The following is a 19,899-nucleotide window of genomic DNA, read 5'->3' as shown; positions in this document are numbered from 1 at the left end:
TTTTTGTTTATATTACTTTGCTTTTCTAATATTCATAATCTTTCCTTAATTTTAAGAATATATTTTCATTAGACCTTAAGTTAAATTTATTGAGGAGATAGGAGACTGACAGATTTGGCTTAGTGTACCCATATCCTAATCCAACTCTATTTTCATTTATTGTTTATAGAGTGTTTGAATTTTGCTTTAATGTCTGGTTCTTTGCTTTTGAGCTTCATACTTTAAAGATAAACTTAAACTTTAATGTGATTATATGAAAGGACACCATTGTGATTGTGGGGTGGGTAATCACCATTATATATCAAACAAAAAATATCACAAATTCATTAATGAATCGATAATTTGATTGATACTCATATTGATATTTTAACTAACGGATCGATTCGCTACAAAATAAAAACTAATAAAACTCGACTTCATACAAGATTTTGACCATAAATAAATTGTGCTTATTTACTTATATCTAAACTAAATATACACTATTTATTACTATTTTGAAGAAGAAACTGTTTCACTTAATATTAAATCCAAATTTTGTTGATAAGTCTTTCTCCCTTTAAGGAGAAAATTTCTATATATTGGTTAATGGTTATAAACTTATAGTGATGTGGCATCATATATGTTGGTGAAGATAATTCATTTCAAATTTAAATATCTTAAAACTCCCTTCTCATATACATCAGTTACTGTAACAGGAATATGTAAATTACAATAATATTAATTGTTTCACATTTTTTTTTTCCACATTTGTATTCTATTTGATGTGTCATTACTTTATTTGAAGAGTATTTTCTTTTTCGTTTTTAGGTTTTATTTTTTAATTTGTAGTGTCCAATAAATGAATGTCATGTAATATGGTATGAAATTGTGGTATAAAAATGTGGTAAGTTTAGCATTACTGTGTAAATTATTCTGCCCTTTACAAATCCCACTTTCAAATGATAGTATGGCCACTTTTTCTGCGGTATAGAAAAAATTGGATATATTTACAAGAAACACGTACAGTCTGCAACATTTATAGACCACCACACTGAGTTGCAAAAAGACAGATAATTGTGATCCAACACTGTAATATGTTTTATTTTTTTACAGGTTGTTTCTGCATGTGTAGGTAGTTATTTTTTTTTATTTGCTATCCGAATTCTGACACTGTGATGGAGGCTTGATTTTTTGAGTAACTGTGTGAATTGAAAATAAATAAATTGGCCACTGTGTCCCATAAACAACATAGATTTAATTGAAGGAGATTAATAAGAACTAAGAAGGGAAATCCAGAAAAAGGAATGTATTTAGAAGTAAATTATGAAAGATGGATTTGCACAAAATAGGTGTATCACCTAATTCAACGAGTAAGAAGCTTGTGCTTTCCCGTTGAAAAAATTTTGTGGCAGGTTTGAAAATTTTATGGTCATGCATTAGGCCTGTCACCTGTGTCTGTCGATCGAATCCCTAAATCATAATGATCATCTATGGCTCCTCATAAGTCATAAATCAGTATGCACAACACGTACAAGTACTTACTGGCCTACTGCTCTCTGCTAAGTCACAAATTGCCAACTCTGAGGATATGATGCTTATGAATTTCATTTCTGGACTCATATTTATAAACTTTGACAATGTCTTAATTAAATGATCGGATAATTAATTAATATATTAAGCATCATGTCCTCACTCATGAGTCATGACTCATGTGTGCAGATATATCTTCACTTATTGCACACAAGATTCTTTTGATTGAGTTTATATTTTATTAAGTAAGCGCTGTAGTGTAACATGTTCTGTTTTTCTTTTCTTTAATATATTTAGGTTTAATTTTTATTTCCAGACAGCATGATACTGTATTAAATTAATAACTGAAATTGGAAGTACAAACAGGAGTGTTTTTAGAGATGTGGCAGAGCCAAACTGGGTCCTCCTGGATCCAGACTTAGAGTTACCTAAATATGCTCTAAATAGAGTTGATTTGGGATCACCTGCCTTTCAAAAGAGATTAATCTAATTGATACTGATCAAGTGTTGTTCCCTTGATCTTAATACCGATCAAATTTGAGTAATATTCTTTTTCATGGATACAAATTGAATAGTATTTCATGTTAGTCAATACAAATGTAAAATAATATGAGTGACCAAAATAGAATATGATCTGATGATCTTGATAGAATTAGAGCATCCAACCCAAAACCAATTGGCAATGGGTGGAGAGACCCAAGACTTATAAGCACATATAGTAAGCCTTAGTTTTCCGATGTGGGACATTGCTCCACATTACTCTCAACACGCCCCCGCACATGTGGCGATATTTTGAGCCTTACACGTGAACAAATTATATTGGGTGACGTGGGAGCACGTGTGACCGTTGGGCCTTACACGCGGATAACCAAGCTCTGATACCATGATAAAATTAGAGCATCTAACCCAAAACCAATTGGCAATGGGTGGAGAGGCCCAAGACTTATAAGCACATATGCTAAGCCTTAGTTTTCCGATGTGGGACATTGCTCCACATTACTCTCAACAGATCTCCATCTCCTCGTGATCCCTTGTAAACTTTGGGGCAATCTATTGTTATCTGTTGGTGATGAGTCATGAGACTCATGACTCATGGGATAAAGAAATTAAGTAGAATATATTGAATAGATATTTTTAATAGTTTGTTGTTGTTTAGTGAAGTTGAGCGATGTTTATTATGTTTTGCCAGTATAGCTCCAGAATATCCAGATGGATGGATCTTTGGTTATAGTCTACAATCTATAATCTAATCTTTTAAGACTTTTATCATCTATCAAATATAGATGGTGGATTCTTGGCCAAAAAAAATATAGATGGTGGACCAGACGGTATCAAGGCAATCACGTGGAAGCTTCTTTATCAACAGTGCTTCCACCACGGACTTTGCAGATTTCCACTCCTTTTTTTTTTTAATTCAGAAAAAAAGCATTCCAAAAGTTGCTTTTGGATCTGTAAATATCTCTCCGTCTTTTTCTCCTTTCTTGTAGAGTAAATTACCTAACCGTGGTTGTATTTAATTTCCTCATTTTCATTGTCCAATAATTAACATGCGACTGGATGTGTGGATGAGGTATATGATTCATAGGTCCCATCATTTTGTATTGATTTTATTTTATTTTCGGGCTCGTACAAAGAAATATAGGCTTGATATGGATTGATGGGATGTATGATTTGCTTCAAATTCAATACATTTTGTACGCTTTCGGCAAATGTACAAGTTCTCATGAATTATGATCACATAGTTACACTGTGACCAAGTGTCAACAAGTGACCACACTGAATGATCATCTTACACTTCATCAAAAAAAAAAAAAATGATCATCTTACACTGCCACAGGCCCACAACCTTTCTTTCCACGGTTAAAGTTTTCTAATATTCATTGGCCAAAAAAAATAAGTTTTCTAATATTCAAGTATTCAACTTCAAAAGTGGCCAAAAAAAAAAAAAGTATTCAACTTCAAGTTTTTTTTTTTTTTGGGCAAAAAAGAAAGTATTCAACTTCAAGTTTTCAACCCAACTCCATGCTTCCTGAAAGGCCTACATTCATTTGGGCTCCAAGACTGTAAGTTGAATAAAATGAAGCCGATTAAGATGGTTTAATATCAATAAAATGAGGTGTTAGATTGGAGCTCAGCCAGTGGCCCAATACTATATAAGTGGGTGTCTTGAATTAGGTCTGTTGCGTCCAATTTTGTGCTAATACCACCAAATCAATAACTATGTACACAAAATCGATCTAACCTTCAACCCATAACTTCTACTAGCAAAACAACAAATAAAACCATTAAAGCCCTAACATTTTGGTAAGTAAAAACCAAATCTTCTATGTTTCTTTACTTATCAATAGCTCTTCAACACTATGCAATTTCTTCTTTTAGGGTAAAGTTTCCTCCACTTTGCAGATGTTCGTTCAGATTTTCAACCAAATCTTCACAATATTCGTCTTGCAAAAACCATAGTCCTTTTCTTTTTTCTTTTGTCACATATGTTTATTGTTGACAAACGGGAGATATGTAACCCATAATCAGCTAGATTATTGAAAGGTCAAAGATACCCCTACACGCAACAAGCATGTGACTGCCACGTCACTTCTCCATCTCGCATTAATTGATGGGGCTAGCTATTAGGACTCAATTGCAAGCGTAATTAAACCATGAGATTAAAATTGTCCAAATTAAGATCACAGGGCGAAAGTAAAAAAAAGATGCAAACCATATAGACCAAAAGTATAATTGATCAAAATAATATAGTTTCTTTATGAATTTATTTTTGCTCACCACCGTTAAAGGAAGTAAACCATTACCTTTTAATGAAAACTTGACAAGTAGTTTTTTTAAGAGTAAAAGTGAAACTTAATGACAAAGTTACTTTTTCTTTCTTTATTAAATTTTCAAAAAATATCACTTGTCAAATTTTTATTGGAGTGTAATGTTTCACTACCTTTAAGGGTAAGGGTGAGTGGTGAGCAAAAATGAACTCGTTTCTTTATTTAGGTGATAGGGATATCACATGATACAGCCCACAAAACACCTTGATGCTGAATGTGGCCTAATCGAGGTGTAATACATTAGAGCCCAATTCGATCTGTGCTTGCTCCCAATTGTCCGAAGATTTCAGCCCAACATGGATACAGCAGACAATACATGTAGGCCCAACTTGGAAAACTCATTTACTTAAAAAATGAAATGAAAGCAGAATAGGTAAGACTTGCACGCGTCAAAGCGTAATTACATACTAGACGCTTGGAATGGGTCCTACATGTAACACTTATATTTGGCTATTTGCATGAACCACAAGCTACGCATCCTTGCTTGGCCTTCGCACTTTCTTGCTTTTGGGCAATTAATTTTGTACATTATTTGGACAAGAATAAAGCCTAAGGTATGTATAGTAAATGCGACAACCTGCGCGCGCGCCCTATATAAATTTGAAGACAAAAGTGTACGAGTCACAGTACTGAGTACACGATTGTATTGTTTTAAATCCAGGTCTGAGCTTTCGAGACCAAAAAAACAAATCAAGGTCTGAGCTCCATCCCTTTGCTGTTTAAGCAGGTAGCTAGTGTTTCTTGTAGCCAAGTCACTGAAAGTGGGAGGTGGCATTTCCTTATTTTCTTGAGCTAGCTACTTTTCTCTCCTTACTTAGCTAGGAAGCAGTAGTACATACACTATAGTTGAGTTGAGTTGAGTTGAGTGAGTTGAGTTGAGTAGTGGTAATTAAGCTTTCAGACGAAATGGAAAAGCTTTCAGACGTTTCGGGGTTAAGCTGGCACCTCTTCATGACAATCTTTCTGCACAACTTCTCGACATTTATGGTGATTCCGGCCATCACTGATGTTACTATGTCCGCGCTTTGTCCCGGAAGAGACGAGTGCTCAATTGCTATTTACCTCACTGGATTTCAACAAGCGGTACGTTCCTATATATTCATCTTCTACTTCTACTTTATACCTGCCGGCATGTCATTCATATCCAAGTACATTAGCTACCATTAATTTCTCAAAAATATCTTAGTAAATTGATCATGATCGGCTTTACGAATTGCATGTTATCTTAATTTTGAAAATTATGTAAGTCTAGCTAATTAAGATCGAGGCCCCAGGCAGCTGAGCTGAGTTTAATTTTCTTTGACTTGTTATACAGTTCATTAATCAAACATGTTATCATGGAACAGATATACATATATATCACTTCAATTTTACTTTTCTGACGAATTAAGGGTACATTAATTCCGTAATCAATGGTTTTAGTTTAAATTATTTTACTTTACATCCTGCTGTCTCTGGAATCTGGATAATTTTCTTTCTACTTTACATCCTCTGTTGCTCTGTATCTTGTTGATATATCCCTCAATTTGCAAACCAAATGTTCAATCACGTAAGATAATTGTAAATCTATAATCCAGCGACAAAACTTTCCCCCTCTTCGAAGGAAACTTCCCTTTTCACGTACTATTACAGTTTAAGGAATGTGGACAAATTGTCAAAACTGAGGCCCATCCAGCACACTTTACTTTATTTCTTTTTTAACACTTAATTCAATTAATTAGCCAAGTACTTCGTGTTTTCTTTTTCATCATCTTGCAGCGACCCATACATCCAAATTTCTTTGATGTGCTTGCTATTTATGGCCTAATTAAAGCTACATAATTTAAGTATATACCCATGACCTACCTCAAGCTGAGTGAACCAAACCCAAAATAGAAAAAAATATTTGCATGTAACTAAGATATTAATTTAACATTTCATACATGAAATTGGAGGTACGAGGCCTAATTTTCAGCTTTCGTACCCACTACCCAATATTGCATCAAGGAATCGGACGGCCTGCTTTGAACTGAATTAAATAAGGACGCATTAATCAAATGTTTCATGCGTCACCTTGTAATGCATTTGTTAAAAATGGGTCTTATGACTCTTATTAATATATATATGACATTCCCAGAGGTATATACCACGCACTTCTAGTAATAGAGCTATATATACACTGCATGTCATGTGCGACCTCACGAACGACATGCATATGCATTATCATGTTGTCACCGTATTACAAGTTCATGCAATATTGTTAATGAAATTGACATGCACTAGCTAATTATATAAATTAAAGACTAGGTAGCTCCTATATATATATAGTATATAGTGGGTATATGGTAACTGCACAACCAAAATCAGATAACACGTATACATTCACATTAATTTAATTAATACACAAAATCCCCTTCTCGTTTTCTGCTTTAAAGTTAAGAGCTAGCGTTTCTCTAGGGGTGGCTTTTACCTTCAGCTAGCTGCAGCTGGCTAGCTTGCTTCTCTTGGTCTTAATAATTTCATGAAATTTGCTTGCTTGCCTTTATTTTTGTGGGCCGGGCCGGGGATCCGATCCAGAAATCATGGAAAAGGTGTCATCAGGTGGGGTGAGCCACCTATTGATGACAGTGTTCCTCTATAGTTTTTCTATGTTCATGGTGATTCCGGCAATCACCGATGTCACCATGTCTGCACTTTGTCCTGGCAAAAACGAGTGTTCGCTCGCTATTTACCTCTCTGGATTTCAACAAGGGGTACTAAATTTCTTTGTGGAGCTAGCTTCATCCACCGCTTAATTAATTAATAAATTTCTTGCAAGCATTCGTCTTTTAATTTATTTGTACTTTTTACATATTCTACAAGCTATAGCTTGATTTGCATGTACTTTCAAACAGAAATTCCAGGCTTTCAGCTCCACATGACAAAAAAAGTGTTTCTTTTTTTTGTCTATGTGTCTGTTTCTGCCCATGGGAAATTTCGCTTGGGTTTCTCGAGGAGTGCATGCATTTTGGCATTTTCAGTTATTGGCTTATGGACAAACTTGGGAATGAAAGACATCGACCAACGATCACATTTTAGTTGTCTTGCTCATGTCATCATCAAATGCGTGCTTTTATTTTATGCATTCTTACTCTATCATTTTATTCGAATTATCCTGATATAGTCCACTACAAAAAAATATGATCAAAGCCCACTAATGATTGGCGGCTACAAAAGGGGTGTCAATTTGGAACTTTAGTTTATATTGCCCAATTGCCATCCATTTTTGTTAAAATATAGACACTTTAGTCCCTATTGCTAATTGCCACTCCTTTTATAGCCGCCAATCATTAATAGGCTTTGCTCATATTTTTTGTAGTGTACGTCTCTTTTGTAATTTAATTTCTAGCTACATAGCCTTGTCCTACTCGATCAGTCTAATTCCAAATTAAATTTATTCAATGTATTCTTTAATTATTATTCATTAGAATTAGAATATGTGATTATGTGCATGCATGCAGATCATAGGGCTGGGAACATTGGTGATGATGCCTATGGTAGGAAATCTGTCAGACAAGTATGGGAGAAAAGCTTTGCTTACACTGCCAATGATTTTCACAATTATCCCCTTAGGTACGCATATACTCATTGATCTTTAATTTTTTTTCTGTTAAACTCGATCATTCTAAACTAAACTAAAATGGAAATGGATAATGAACCCATCTCAAGGATTGATCTCTTTACTTGTGGCCAAATTGTTCACTATAAGACTTGAATGGTTGGATGGAATACAATGGCCCTTGCTACTTTAATATTGCTCATAATTAATTAGTATTACTCATCTCATCTTAAGGATATACATAGCCAATTACTATGATTATGTCCTTAACTGCCTCTATTAAAGAAAACTCTAAATTGAAAAATTGATAATGCAGTGCCACTGACTGAATAAAGAAGCTTAATTGCATGTATGCACATGAGGATAAGAACCGTAAAAGAAAAAAATGTAGAATATCTAAAGTATCCAACCACGACGGCACGACCCTTACTTTTATTTGTTTCTTTTTCTTTTTCTTTTGGGTACGTTAGTATTCAAACTCTACCTTTATTAGATTCTTTTCCTTTGAACTAATTTTAGATTGGAATATCACTGTCTATATAGCGTGGATTTGATTGAATTTGTTGAATTTATGGGTTAGTGGATTTGACACCTTGATGTGGGCTACGCAAGAAGTGCCAAATGCTCACTACACTCTATTCCTAAACATATAAGTGGAGGGTTTCGAAAGGAAAAAATAGGGTTCTCTTAGAATGTCCCTTCTCGTTTAATGTAATTTATCCAAGATTCCACTTGCACACATATAATTAAGAATTTAAGAGTGAGTATAATTAAGAATTGGTTACAGGCATATTAGCTTACAGCAGGACAAGGAATTTCTTCTACGTGTACTTGGTGGCCAAGACCCTGACCGCCATGGTTTGTGAAGGCAGCGTTCACTGCCTCGCCCTTGCCTATGTGGTAATTATATATCTCTCTCATTCCTATTTGGGCTGAACAAAGATTGGGCTCAGATACAAGCTGAAAAGGAAATCAGGCCCATTGATTGCCTATTAATTGGGCTTATACTGGTCCTATTTCCATTGACTTAACCAAGCCCACTTTCTCTAATAAATAATAACGGTCTGTCTCTTTCCCTCCCGTATTTCTTTCGCTCTCTGCGTCTGCTCTAAAGAGTAAGCAGCTTTGTTGGATTGATTGATGTGTGAAATACTCGATTATGAATTTTTCAGGCAGATAATGTCCCGGAAAGCCAACGAGCCTCCACGTTCGGAGTGCTATCAGGGATTAGTTCTTCTGCATTCGTCTGTGGAACCCTATTTACTCGTTTCCTCTCCACTTCCTCCACTTTCCAGGTCCTCTCTCTCTCTCTCTCTCTCTCTCTCTCTCTCTCTACTGTATATATATATAATGTCATTATGTAGTATAGTTATGACATTGATTGCGTTGATTATGAATTAGGTTGCGACGTTGGTGGCGATGGTAGCAGCTGTGTACATGAGGATTTTCCTACCGGATTCCAACATAGACCAAAATCTTTGCGCTCCATTACTCTCTGATGAAAAGCTAAAGATTACAAATTCGGATGAAAATTCAATGCAGTTGACCAAAAAGTTGCCTTCATTGGATGATTTAATGGCCTTGTTGAAAACCAGGTCAGTCAATTTCCTGCCCTTATCACTAAGCATATTCCCTTCCTTCCCTGCAATCAAATTAATTGCTTAAATCTTAATTTGCAGTCCAACATTTTCGCAAGCTGCCATTGTTGCGTTTTTCAGCAATCTGGCAGATGTTGGCCTTCATGCTTCAATGATGGTACCTCCACGATCCTAATCCTATCAATTAGGGGCATCTTTATTTTTCTGCCGATATATCTTCAACAAAATTTTTGATTATGGTGTTCAAATTTAGATAACTGTAGATCAACTCAGGTTTGTTTGAAATATTCAAAGGTAAAGATTAATTCTTTATGGATTTAAACTGCGATGTATGCCTTTGATGCCAACCAATGAAACACACATACCTTCATGCTTGTCATTAGAATTGATTCATTTCCTTGCTGAAGAGCCCTTAAATTCTCTTATATTTGTGTTTGATTATATAGAATCATATACTGGTAAGCTGTGTTGCACGAAAGAAGATTGTAGTGGTTGAAATTCATTCTTTGTTGTGCAGTACTACTTAAAAGCTCGGTTTCACTTCAACAAAGATCAATTTGCTGACCTAATGGTGATTTCTGGGGTTGCAGGCACAATTTCACAGGTATTTCTCACTGCTGTGTTTTTTCTGCCTTTACAGTTTCCATTTTGATTTTCCATGTTACTAAAAATAGAACTTCATGCAGCTGCTTGTCATGCCCTTCTTGGCCCCTGTTTTAGGAGAGGAGAGGCTACTTTCGATAGGGCTCCTTTTTAGCTGTGCACATGTAAGCTTCTAGCTGTCTTTTTAATTAGTTCCCCACATGTTACAATAATTTTATCTTAATTGTAAGGTAACTGTGGATTTGTGAATGAATCTATTGCATCTACTCACCAAACACAAAACTAAATAAAACTAAGAATTTTGGCATGTATTTTAAGCTTTCATCTAATCATTTGCATATTGAATGCAGATGTTTCTTTATGGCATTGCGTGGTCCTTCTGGGTACTCCTTTGCAACTTTACTGGCAATTAAAAGTGTCCCCTTCCATTTTGGACAAATTAGTATAATGTGTTTTAGTATATAATAGGACTTTTTCAATTTCATTGATTGTTTCTGGTAAATGTTTTTGCTAACTTATGTTGTGTCTCAGTATGGCTAACATTTTGAAAGGTTATAGGTTCCATATGCTGCCGCCATGTTCTCCATCTTTTATGTGTTCGCCCAGCCATGTGTAAGTTTCATCATTTCTGCTTTCTAAGTTGAACATTTACCCAAAATCCAAATGTTGCCTTTAGAGTAATTCAGTTCAAACTTTACAGATGCGAAGCATTGTATCTAAACAAGTTGGGTCGTCTGAGCAGGTAGGACTGTCTCCAATTTGATTGATAGGCTTCATTTTGACATTCTTTTGGGTCCAATTCCTTTTGCTATGTCCAACTTTTTTATATGTTCCTTCCAGGGGAAGGCTCAAGGGTGCATTTCAGGCATATGTTCCTTTGCAAATGTTATATCCCCCATTGCTTTCTCTCCTTTAACAGGTGATTTGGAATTCAATTTGAAATTTTGTTCGGCCAAAAAGTCATTTTAAATTAATAAAGTCAAGTTGTTATTGCAGCTTTGTTCCTGTCCGAAAGGGCACCGTTTAATTTCCCTGGTTTTAGTATCATGTGCGTCGGATTGGCTGCGGTAAGACCTTATACCTTATATCCATTTTCAGTTGTTAGAGACAAGATACTGATCTGTGGAATGATTCTTAGGATAAGCCTTGCTGGGTCAAGCCTTTTAATCTGTCTTGTAAACTTGATAAAATAAGTGATATTGCATATAAAGGCATCGTGAGCACCTACTTGTCCTAAAAGATTAGAGTAAGTTAAAAATCAAGTTGCATCCAGGATAATGAACTAACAAATTCATTTCAACCTTATATTTGGCATTGATTAATGCTTTGAGATAACTGAAGGTCCGGGCTTTTTGAGAGACACTTATATGATTTCCTGTATAGATCCCCTTGGCTTGAATTGCATTTTGCATATGCAATTATGCGCATCTGCATAGTTGCGCATAATCACGTTGTGTTGTTTTAGCTTTGTACTTCTTTTTCTTGTTGATTTGATTCAAAAGGGATTTTTATTGTGTAGATGATAGCCTTTATTCAAAGTATGATTATAAGGGCTCCCCCTCCCAAATCAAATGATGGGGTCAGCAGCAATTGCAATCACATGGAGCCTTAGTTTAATAATGTCAAAGCTCGAACAGGAAATTGTTCCTTGTCTGGCCCCAGGCTGACCGGGGCACACCACCAACTGTGAAGTTGCGATGGTCATCTTGGCATGGCTTATTAAGTGCTTCCTGTAAATTATCGGCAATGTAATTTTGGTTCATGTTTGGAAGGTAACAATGTGGAGACTGGTTTTTTTTTTTTTCATGCAAAGTCGCCTTCAATAGTAAACAAAACATGATGTCGAAGTCCTGAAAGCCCAATCCTGGAAATCTCCTATCATAAGAGATTCAGAAATGTGTTTTCATTTTGTAACAGAAATTGGACATTATTAGTATGTTAGAACAGAATGAACAAAATGTACTAGTTTATTTTTCTGCTCTTTTGGTCTATATACATATGGTTGACTAGATGGAAGAAATCTAGATATAGCCAGTAAATATTTTTGAAAGTTGATTTTCAATTACATTAGAAATCTTATAACCGAATGTTGAGCATCTGTCTGAGTTATTTGTTTCGATTGACAGAGAGCTGGGCCTTGCCATTTTTCTAAATATTGATCGAGCCTGTTTTCCTCTACCTGTACAAGAGGTAGAGGAATTGGCCTTTTCTGACTTGGTTTTTTCAGCTTCTTTTGGTTGAATGCTTTTTGCTGACTAAAATTTCTGGGGACAAGGAACTCCCATCACATCTCTCATCTCAAGGTCAACCAAACTCTTTGACCAGAGAAAATCAACAAACCTACTCAAACAACGTATTAAATTGGGTTAGACAACCCATATTCCATGAACCGCTGGACAGCAAATCATACCTCAATATTGTAACTTTATGTCAGAACGTTACCATCACGTGGCGAACAACTGGTTATGTTAGAATTCATGCCATGTACTGATGCACCAAAGGCTGAGAGGAAATATATATAATACAACTGTCTCAATATCACTGTTCACCTTAATTTTAAATTAAAATTTATTATGCTTTATGTTGGAGGGTTATATTTATCTTTATGAAAATAACTTTCGTGTTCTCATGATAAGGTTTAAAGAAAAGGAGTGAAAAAATAAAGAGAGTTAATGAGAAGAAAATAGAGATGTTACATCTCCCTGTCCCAGTGATAAAGAAGTTTTCTCTATCTTTACACTTCCTCACAGTTGACAAAAAATGATAAATTGAATCATATACGGCTTGTGTATAAATGTAAACAATAATGTTTATGCATGAAGAGCTTTCCTCACTATATTAACGAATTAACAATATGGGTCTCCAGACCCAAAAAATGGAAAGAAAATTAAATAATATGGTGGACCTCCTTTTCCTTTTCATATCAAGATATGGTGGGACTCCTTGTTTATGCAAAACCTCAATTTTCTCATCTTATTGGTAATAAGTCGCTATTCAAAGTTGGTGGAACTGTGGAAGTAGTTGGTCTCATTTTCAATTTAGTTCAACTTAATGTGTACTTTTTTTAGTTTTGCATCGGCCTTCATTATGTGTATTAATATTCTATATGGAAAATGTTTATTTCTATAGTTATTTGTTTTTCAAATTACGTGTCATTTCTTGTATAAAATTATAATTTTTTTTATGAAATAAATTAAAACTGATTGACGTACTTAAGAGATATTGCTTTTGAAAAAATGTCAATAAAACTTCAAATGCAAGTTGAACTTCTGATCATATGAGCTAAGGGTCTGTTTGGCATTATTTTTAGAATTGTCAAAAACGCTTTTAAATTAGTATAAGCACTTTTGGTAGCTTTTGACAAAAAGAAATAAAAGTGTTTTTGAGATATAAAAGCATTTTTAAGAGATTTTTTGAGAAGTACATGTCATGTGCTTTTTTTAGGAAGCACTTCCAAGTATTTTTGCACAAATCACTTAAAATTTTTGTAAAAATGTATTTGTGCTTTTAGCAAAAACATTTCCAATAAAAACTCTACTAAATAAAAACGCTTCTAAAAATCAGTGTCAAACAGGTCCTAAGAATTGTAGCATGAAATCAAATTAGACCCCACTTACCACCAAGAGCAATCCACAAAATCCCCTTAAATAGAACTATAAGAGTAAGAACATTTCCAAGAGATTCTTCAAATTCCACTTTGTTGACCTATGTGATAATTTAAAAAGTAAAAGTTATTCCTTGGCCCAAAAAAAAAGGAGTAAAAGTTATTTACTTTAATAGATTCTTCAAATTAAACAAAATTTGATTTTTATCATGATTATATTATATTTTAATTATTAAATAACTTTTAAATTAATAATAATTTTGATTTGAAGAGCTTAATCCACTTTTTAAATTTGAGTAGTTGATTTTGGGTGTCTTTTTTGAAGAGTTTATTTAAAGAGTTTATTGGAGTAAATTTTTCTAAATAATACAGCAAATGTAGCCTTCAAAATCATTTAAAGAGTTTGTTAAAGATGAAAGCTTCCAAAAAATGGTTAAAATGGCAGGTTGCAGAACTTGCACTTGAGGAGACGACCCTCCACGTGTCCCATACATATTTAGTTGGGTTTTATAGAAAAAAGAGCGTGCTACACGCCTACACCACAACACACATTTCCACGCAGAGGCCTAATCTGAACGTCTCCCATATTTGCTGGCCTCACCGCCTTCGGTCACCGCCGTTGGCTTCGTCGGAGGACCCAAGCAAGGTCGGTCGGTCGTATATCTCCCCGCCCCGTTCCTCCGGCGACAGCTAACTACCCCTGCCTCTCCCATTTCTCACGTTCTGACTGAATATATTAACGGCAATGGCGGACGTCGTCAAATCACAGCAGCCAGCGGTGGTGTACCTCCACGGCGACCTCGATTTGAGGATTCTAGAGGCACGCTGTCTGCCTAACATGGACATGGTCTCGGAGCGTTTGCGCCGATTCTTCGCAGCTTTCGACTCCTGCCACAAGCCCTTTTCACAAGGCGCAAAGCACCACCGGAAAATCATCACCAGCGACCCTTACGTCACAGTGTGCCTTGCCGGAGCCACCGTGGCACGCACGCGCGTCATTGCCAACTCCCAGAACCCCGTCTGGAACGAGCACTTCAAGATCCCCCTGGCCCACCCGGCCTCCCAAGTGGAGTTCTACGTCAAAGACAACGACATGTTCGGCGCCGATATAATCGGCATAGCGTCGGTCCCGGCTCAGCAAATCCTCTCCGGCGAAACTATCAGCGATTGGTTCCCGATCATCGGGCCGTTGGGGAAGCCGCCGAAGCCGGACGCCGCGGTCAAACTTGAAATGCGGTTTACGAAATGCGAGGAGAATCCGTTGTACCAGCACGGGATATCGAACGACCCGGACCGTTTCGGGGTCCACAATTGTTATTTTCCGGTGCGGCATGGAGGGCACGTGACGCTGTACCAGGACGCGCACGTGCCGGAGTCGATGTTGGAGGAAATAGAATTGGACGATGGGGTGGTGTTCAAGCACGACAAGTGTTGGGAGGACATATGCCATGCAATATTGGAGGCGCACCATTTGGTGTATATTGTGGGTTGGTCCATTTATCATAAGGTGAAGCTGGTGAGAGAGCCCACCAAAACATTACCCAGTGGCGGCAATTTGAATTTGGGGGAATTGCTCAAGTATAAGTCCCAAGAAGGTCTGCGAGTCTTGTTGCTCGTCTGGGATGACAAGACTTCGCATAGCAAATTCTTCATCAATACGGTATTAATTCTCAATTTCTAACATTCAATATATTACTACTTTTTTGGGCATTTAGTACTGTTTAACTTCTGAATTCATTATGATTGTATATTTATGCGCAGAGTGGAGTGATGCAAACTCATGACGAAGAAACCCGGAAATTTTTTAAGCACTCTTCGGTTTCATGTGTGCTGGCACCTCGATACGCCAGCAGTAAGCTTAGCATTTTCAAGCAACAGGCATGCTTTATACCATGGTTCGCTAATTATTTATTTAAAATGATTGGATTGTTGGAACTGCTTACTTTTGAGTTTTGATTAAGAAAGAGTACGTCTAACTAATTAGCCTAGCCTGTTTACTTTTGAGTTTTAGCAAGAAAGAGTCTTATTGAAACATTAATTAATGATATGTATATTTAATGAATGTAGGTTGTTGGAACCCTGTTTACACATCATCAGAAATGTGTAATTGTGGACACACAAGCCTCTGGAAATAACCGAAAGATCACTGCATTTCTAGGAGGTCTAGACCTTTGTGATGGCCGCTATGATACGCCTGAGCATCGCCTTTTTCGCGATCTTGACACTGTTTTCCAGGATGATTTTCATAATCCCACATTTTCTGTGAGTAATTAATCCATATTTATCCTTTTAGTTATGCTGCGCATGATGATGATCGAATTGCCGGTTAAATATATGCATATGTATAGGGAGGAACCAAGTGTCCAAGGCAGCCCTGGCATGACTTGCATTGCAAAATTGAAGGGCCAGCTGCGTATGATGTGCTGACCAATTTTGAGCAGCGGTGGAGAAGAGCCACAAAATGGTCCGAGTTGGGGCAACGTTTCAAAAGAGTATCTCGTTGGCACGACGATGCTTTGATACAGTTGGACCGCATCTCATGGATACTTAGTCCCTCCTCATCAACTTCCTATGATGACCCTACATTATGGGTTTCTCATGAAGATGATCCTCAAAACTGGCATGTTCAGGTACTAATTAATTAATTCTCTTATATATATTCCATTAATTCATTTCCTGAGCAATATGTATGGCTTATTAATCTTAAATTTTTGACAGGTTTTTCGATCCATAGATTCTGGATCTCTGAAAGGATTTCCCAAAGATATTTATGAAGCAGAGTCTCAGGTCCACTATGTACTACAAATAATTAAATACACACTGCAAAAGTAGAATATATATATATATATATATGTATATAGTGGTAATCTAGTGAGTGTTTAGCTTTAACTAATTCTATATATATATTTTACTGCAGAATCTTGTTTGTGCCAAAAATTTGGTAATAGACAAGAGCATTCAAACAGCATACATCGAGGCAATCAGATCTGCCCAACACTTCATATATATTGAGAATCAGTACTTTCTCGGATCATCCTACGGATGGCCATCTTACAAAGAAGCAGGTCATTAGTTGTTATGCTTTTCTTTCTTAATTTGTTGGGTAATTTTATTGATTCTTATGCTATGCTTTTATTTAATAATAACAGGGCATGTTACAATTATTAATAAATTAAATGACTGCTTTTTCCAATCAGTGAAAACATATTAATTGATTCCTCCATTTTAATTTTCTTACCAAAATATATATAAGCCATCATGTATCTCGATTGTTTTAATTAGGTAATTATACTTCTTCTTCAAATCTCAATTAAATGAAGTGGATCATTTTCTAAATTTCTTTCTTTCTTTGTTTCTCAGGTGCTGACAATTTAATTCCTATGGAGTTGGCATTAAAGATTGCTAGTAAGATAAGAGCCAAAGAGAGATTTGCAGTTTATATCGTGATACCAATGTGGCCAGAGGGTGTGCCCTCTTCGGCTGCTGTGCAAGAAATTCTCTTTTGGCAGGTAATGAATTAATTAAGCTGAGCTAGCTTGTATACCAAGGAATAAAAATACCATTCATTTCGTTTGATTTTTCCTTTTCTTTTTTCAGGGACAGACAATGCAAATGATGTATGAAATCATAGCAAAAGAGCTGAAATCCATGAATGTTGAGAATGCTCATCCGCATGACTACCTCAATTTCTACTGTCTTGGCAATAGGGAAAAGCTGCCCAACCAAGTGTCCTATTCAGTGAACCCAACTTACAGAAATGGAGATCATCACACGGTATTCCTTAATTAAAATTAAGCAATACAAAGCTTCTTTTCTGTCACCCATGGCTGAAGCCATCAATCCATGTCTTAGTTCAAGTATAGCCTTTAAATTTCAAGCAATTAATCAATTAATATGTGTACGTTGTTTTCAGATATCAGCGTCCCAAAAGTTTCAACGGTTTATGATATATGTACATGCGAAGGGAATGGTTGTAGATGATGAGTACGTGATAATAGGTTCTGCCAATATAAACCAACGATCTATGGCCGGTTCTAGGGACACTGAGATAGCCATGGGTGCATATCAACCCCATCACACTTGGGGAAAGAAGAAGCGCCATCCTCGTGGCCAGGTATGTATTTTAATTGTGGAATGTTGTAAGACTAGGCCCAAGCCCAACTGAATAAATAAATGGGCTCTTGGGTTTTTATGATGTGCAGGTATATGGGTATAGAATGTCACTTTGGGCAGAACACTTGGGGATGGTTCATGAGATGTTCAAGGAGCCTGAAACTTTGGATTGTGTTAAGCGTGTGAATGGGAATGCTGAAGAGAATTGGGCCAGGTACGTGGCACACGATTTTGCACCATTACAGGGGCACCTGATTAAATACCCAGTTCAGGTTGATGTCAATGGGAAGGTAGGCCCAATTCCCGGACGAGAGAATTTCCCTGATGTTGGCGGTAAGATACTTGGAGCCCGAACCACCCTTCCTGATGCACTAACCACTTAAATTAATTCATCCCTTAATTCATTAATTGTACCTCTCCTCCATAACCTTCAGCTAGGCTACTCCAATTTTTTTGAATTATTTCTGTAATTCCATTCCATTCAATGAGCTAGAATTAACCCAAAAGAGGAAGAAGCGGGTCAAGTTCAACAAAAGGGTGGGTGGAGTAGTTCAACTGTAAGTAGCAACGGGTCACAAGCACCACCCTTCTTGGGATCAACTTAGGCTAGCATGTATTTTTTACCTCCTCAATATTCAATACTCAATAGTATACAGCTTGATGCCATCTGGTTCACTTTTTTCTTTTGCTTTTGGTTTATTGCAGATACCAAAAGGCAACATAAATACTTTTAATGTACCATCTACACTTTCAAACATGTTTTTTTAATTTAAATAACAAAATCAAACCCAAACGAACACTCAATCTAAGTGATATGGACCCGAAATCTACAACTTTAAATAAATAAAGAAGGTGAAAAACGTACAGAAATTAAGGCAATATAATGCATACATGGTTCACCTAGATCTCTGACATAACACATTCTCTCATGTCAACAAATATAGTACGTGATTGATTTATAAAGCTCTAGTGAGTACCTCCCAGAAAGCTGTAGTGATTCATTTAGTTAACGGTGACTTTGCCGACCATGCCAGCTCCCTGGTGAGGAGAACAGTAGAAAACGTAACTACCTTTTTCAGTCAAGGTGATAGCGTAAGTCTCCCCTGGGGCATTCAGAAGGTCCTCCTCGCTCATGGAGATTTTTCCAGCGTCCACTCCGCTTGGAACTTCGTCCTCGTCGAACACAATGTTGTGTGGGAACCCTGCATTGTTCTTGAACACGATCTTCTCCCCTGGGCTTATTGAGAAGCTGTTGGGGACGAAAGCCAACGAACCGTCATCACCTCCGAGCAACACCTCCATGGCCATGGCATTGCTGGCTACAATTGCACTCGCCGCAGTTGCTGCAATGGCAACCCCCACATCCTTGAGTGAGGCCTTCACACTCATCCTTGGGACTGCCGATGATGACACCTTAACGGTAGCACACACTTTGGGTGCACCCGAGGCCTTCAGTCCGGTGAATGATGGGATTGCAACGGCTGCAGGGGTCACAGTGGTGGCCATTGCTGAGAATTGTTTCTTGTGTTCTATCGAGGTCGATCGAGCTAACGTTGTTGAAGTGAATCGATCAAAAGGAGAAGAGAGGAAGGGTGTGTTTTAAAAGGGAAAGGTGTTTAAGAGATTGCTTATGTGTGGTTGGTGTTTGTGGAGGAATATGTGAATGAATCGATATATAGGGAATGGATTAGGGATGGATGGGGTAGAGTAGAGACAAGGGTTATCTGCTCAGGAATGCTCTTATTGGCTGCCTCAGATGCTATCCTGTGACGTGGCTTGGATTTAGTGATGTGAGGTGGAAGTCGAATGTGTTGTTGGATTCATGGGTATGTCAAATTAGTCGAAGAGGATAACTACTATTGGAGTAGCAGGAGGACCTCTCCATATTATACAATTTAAGGTCCATTGAATTTAGGTACCAAATTATAATGTTTTTTCATTTCAACTATTAAAATATTTATGTCATTTCAATTTAGGTACTAAATTTTAGTTTAGGTACCAACTTTAAAAAATATAGTTATATCAAACTGTGACTGTCTAACAGTCATAATTTTTTTATTGATTTAT

At 36.7% G+C, this 19,899-nt stretch overlaps 3 protein-coding genes across 4 annotated transcripts; 2 read left to right on the top strand and 1 right to left on the bottom strand.

Moving 5' to 3' along the window:
* The first annotated feature begins 5,028 nt into the window (after window positions 1-5,028).
* LOC147278026 (Major facilitator superfamily protein) lies at window positions 5,029-12,095 on the top strand. 2 transcript variants are annotated; one of them, XM_086250658.1, is made up of 14 exons: window positions 5,031-5,420; window positions 7,817-7,928; window positions 8,702-8,814; window positions 9,087-9,209; window positions 9,316-9,509; window positions 9,594-9,669; window positions 10,030-10,116; window positions 10,199-10,279; window positions 10,466-10,498; window positions 10,674-10,727; window positions 10,816-10,857; window positions 10,956-11,034; window positions 11,112-11,182; window positions 11,635-12,095. In XM_086250658.1, the coding sequence occupies exons 1-14, from the start codon at window positions 5,244-5,246 to the stop codon at window positions 11,725-11,727; spliced, it is 1,335 nt and encodes a 444-aa protein (XP_086106784.1). In that variant the 5' UTR covers window positions 5,031-5,243; the 3' UTR covers window positions 11,728-12,095. The 2 variants fall into 2 exon arrangements, with proteins under 2 accessions (XP_086106785.1, XP_086106784.1); XM_086250659.1 differs by lacking the exon at window positions 10,466-10,498 and having other exon boundaries at window positions 5,029-5,420.
* Window positions 12,096-14,464: 2,369 nt separating this feature from the next.
* LOC147278025 (phospholipase D delta-like) lies at window positions 14,465-18,783 on the top strand. Its single transcript, XM_086249652.1, has 10 exons — window positions 14,465-15,379; window positions 15,481-15,597; window positions 15,787-15,981; window positions 16,068-16,349; window positions 16,438-16,506; window positions 16,637-16,784; window positions 17,080-17,228; window positions 17,317-17,493; window positions 17,633-17,833; window positions 17,922-18,783. The coding sequence occupies exons 1-10, from the start codon at window positions 14,465-14,467 to the stop codon at window positions 18,213-18,215; spliced, it is 2,547 nt and encodes an 848-aa protein (XP_086105778.1). The 3' UTR covers window positions 18,216-18,783.
* On the bottom strand, window positions 18,648-19,470 carry PETE1 (plastocyanin 1). Its single transcript, XM_086249651.1, has one exon. The coding sequence runs from the start codon at window positions 19,336-19,338 to the stop codon at window positions 18,835-18,837; it is 504 nt and encodes a 167-aa protein (XP_086105777.1). The 5' UTR covers window positions 19,339-19,470; the 3' UTR covers window positions 18,648-18,834.
* Window positions 19,471-19,899: the final 429 nt, after the last annotated feature.

This window comes from Dryas octopetala, chromosome 7, assembly GCF_963921425.1.
Source record: "Dryas octopetala chromosome 7, drDryOcto1.1, whole genome shotgun sequence".
Taxonomy (NCBI): Eukaryota; Viridiplantae; Streptophyta; class Magnoliopsida; order Rosales; family Rosaceae; genus Dryas; species Dryas octopetala.
This window is presented reverse-complemented; position numbering and strand designations above follow the sequence as displayed.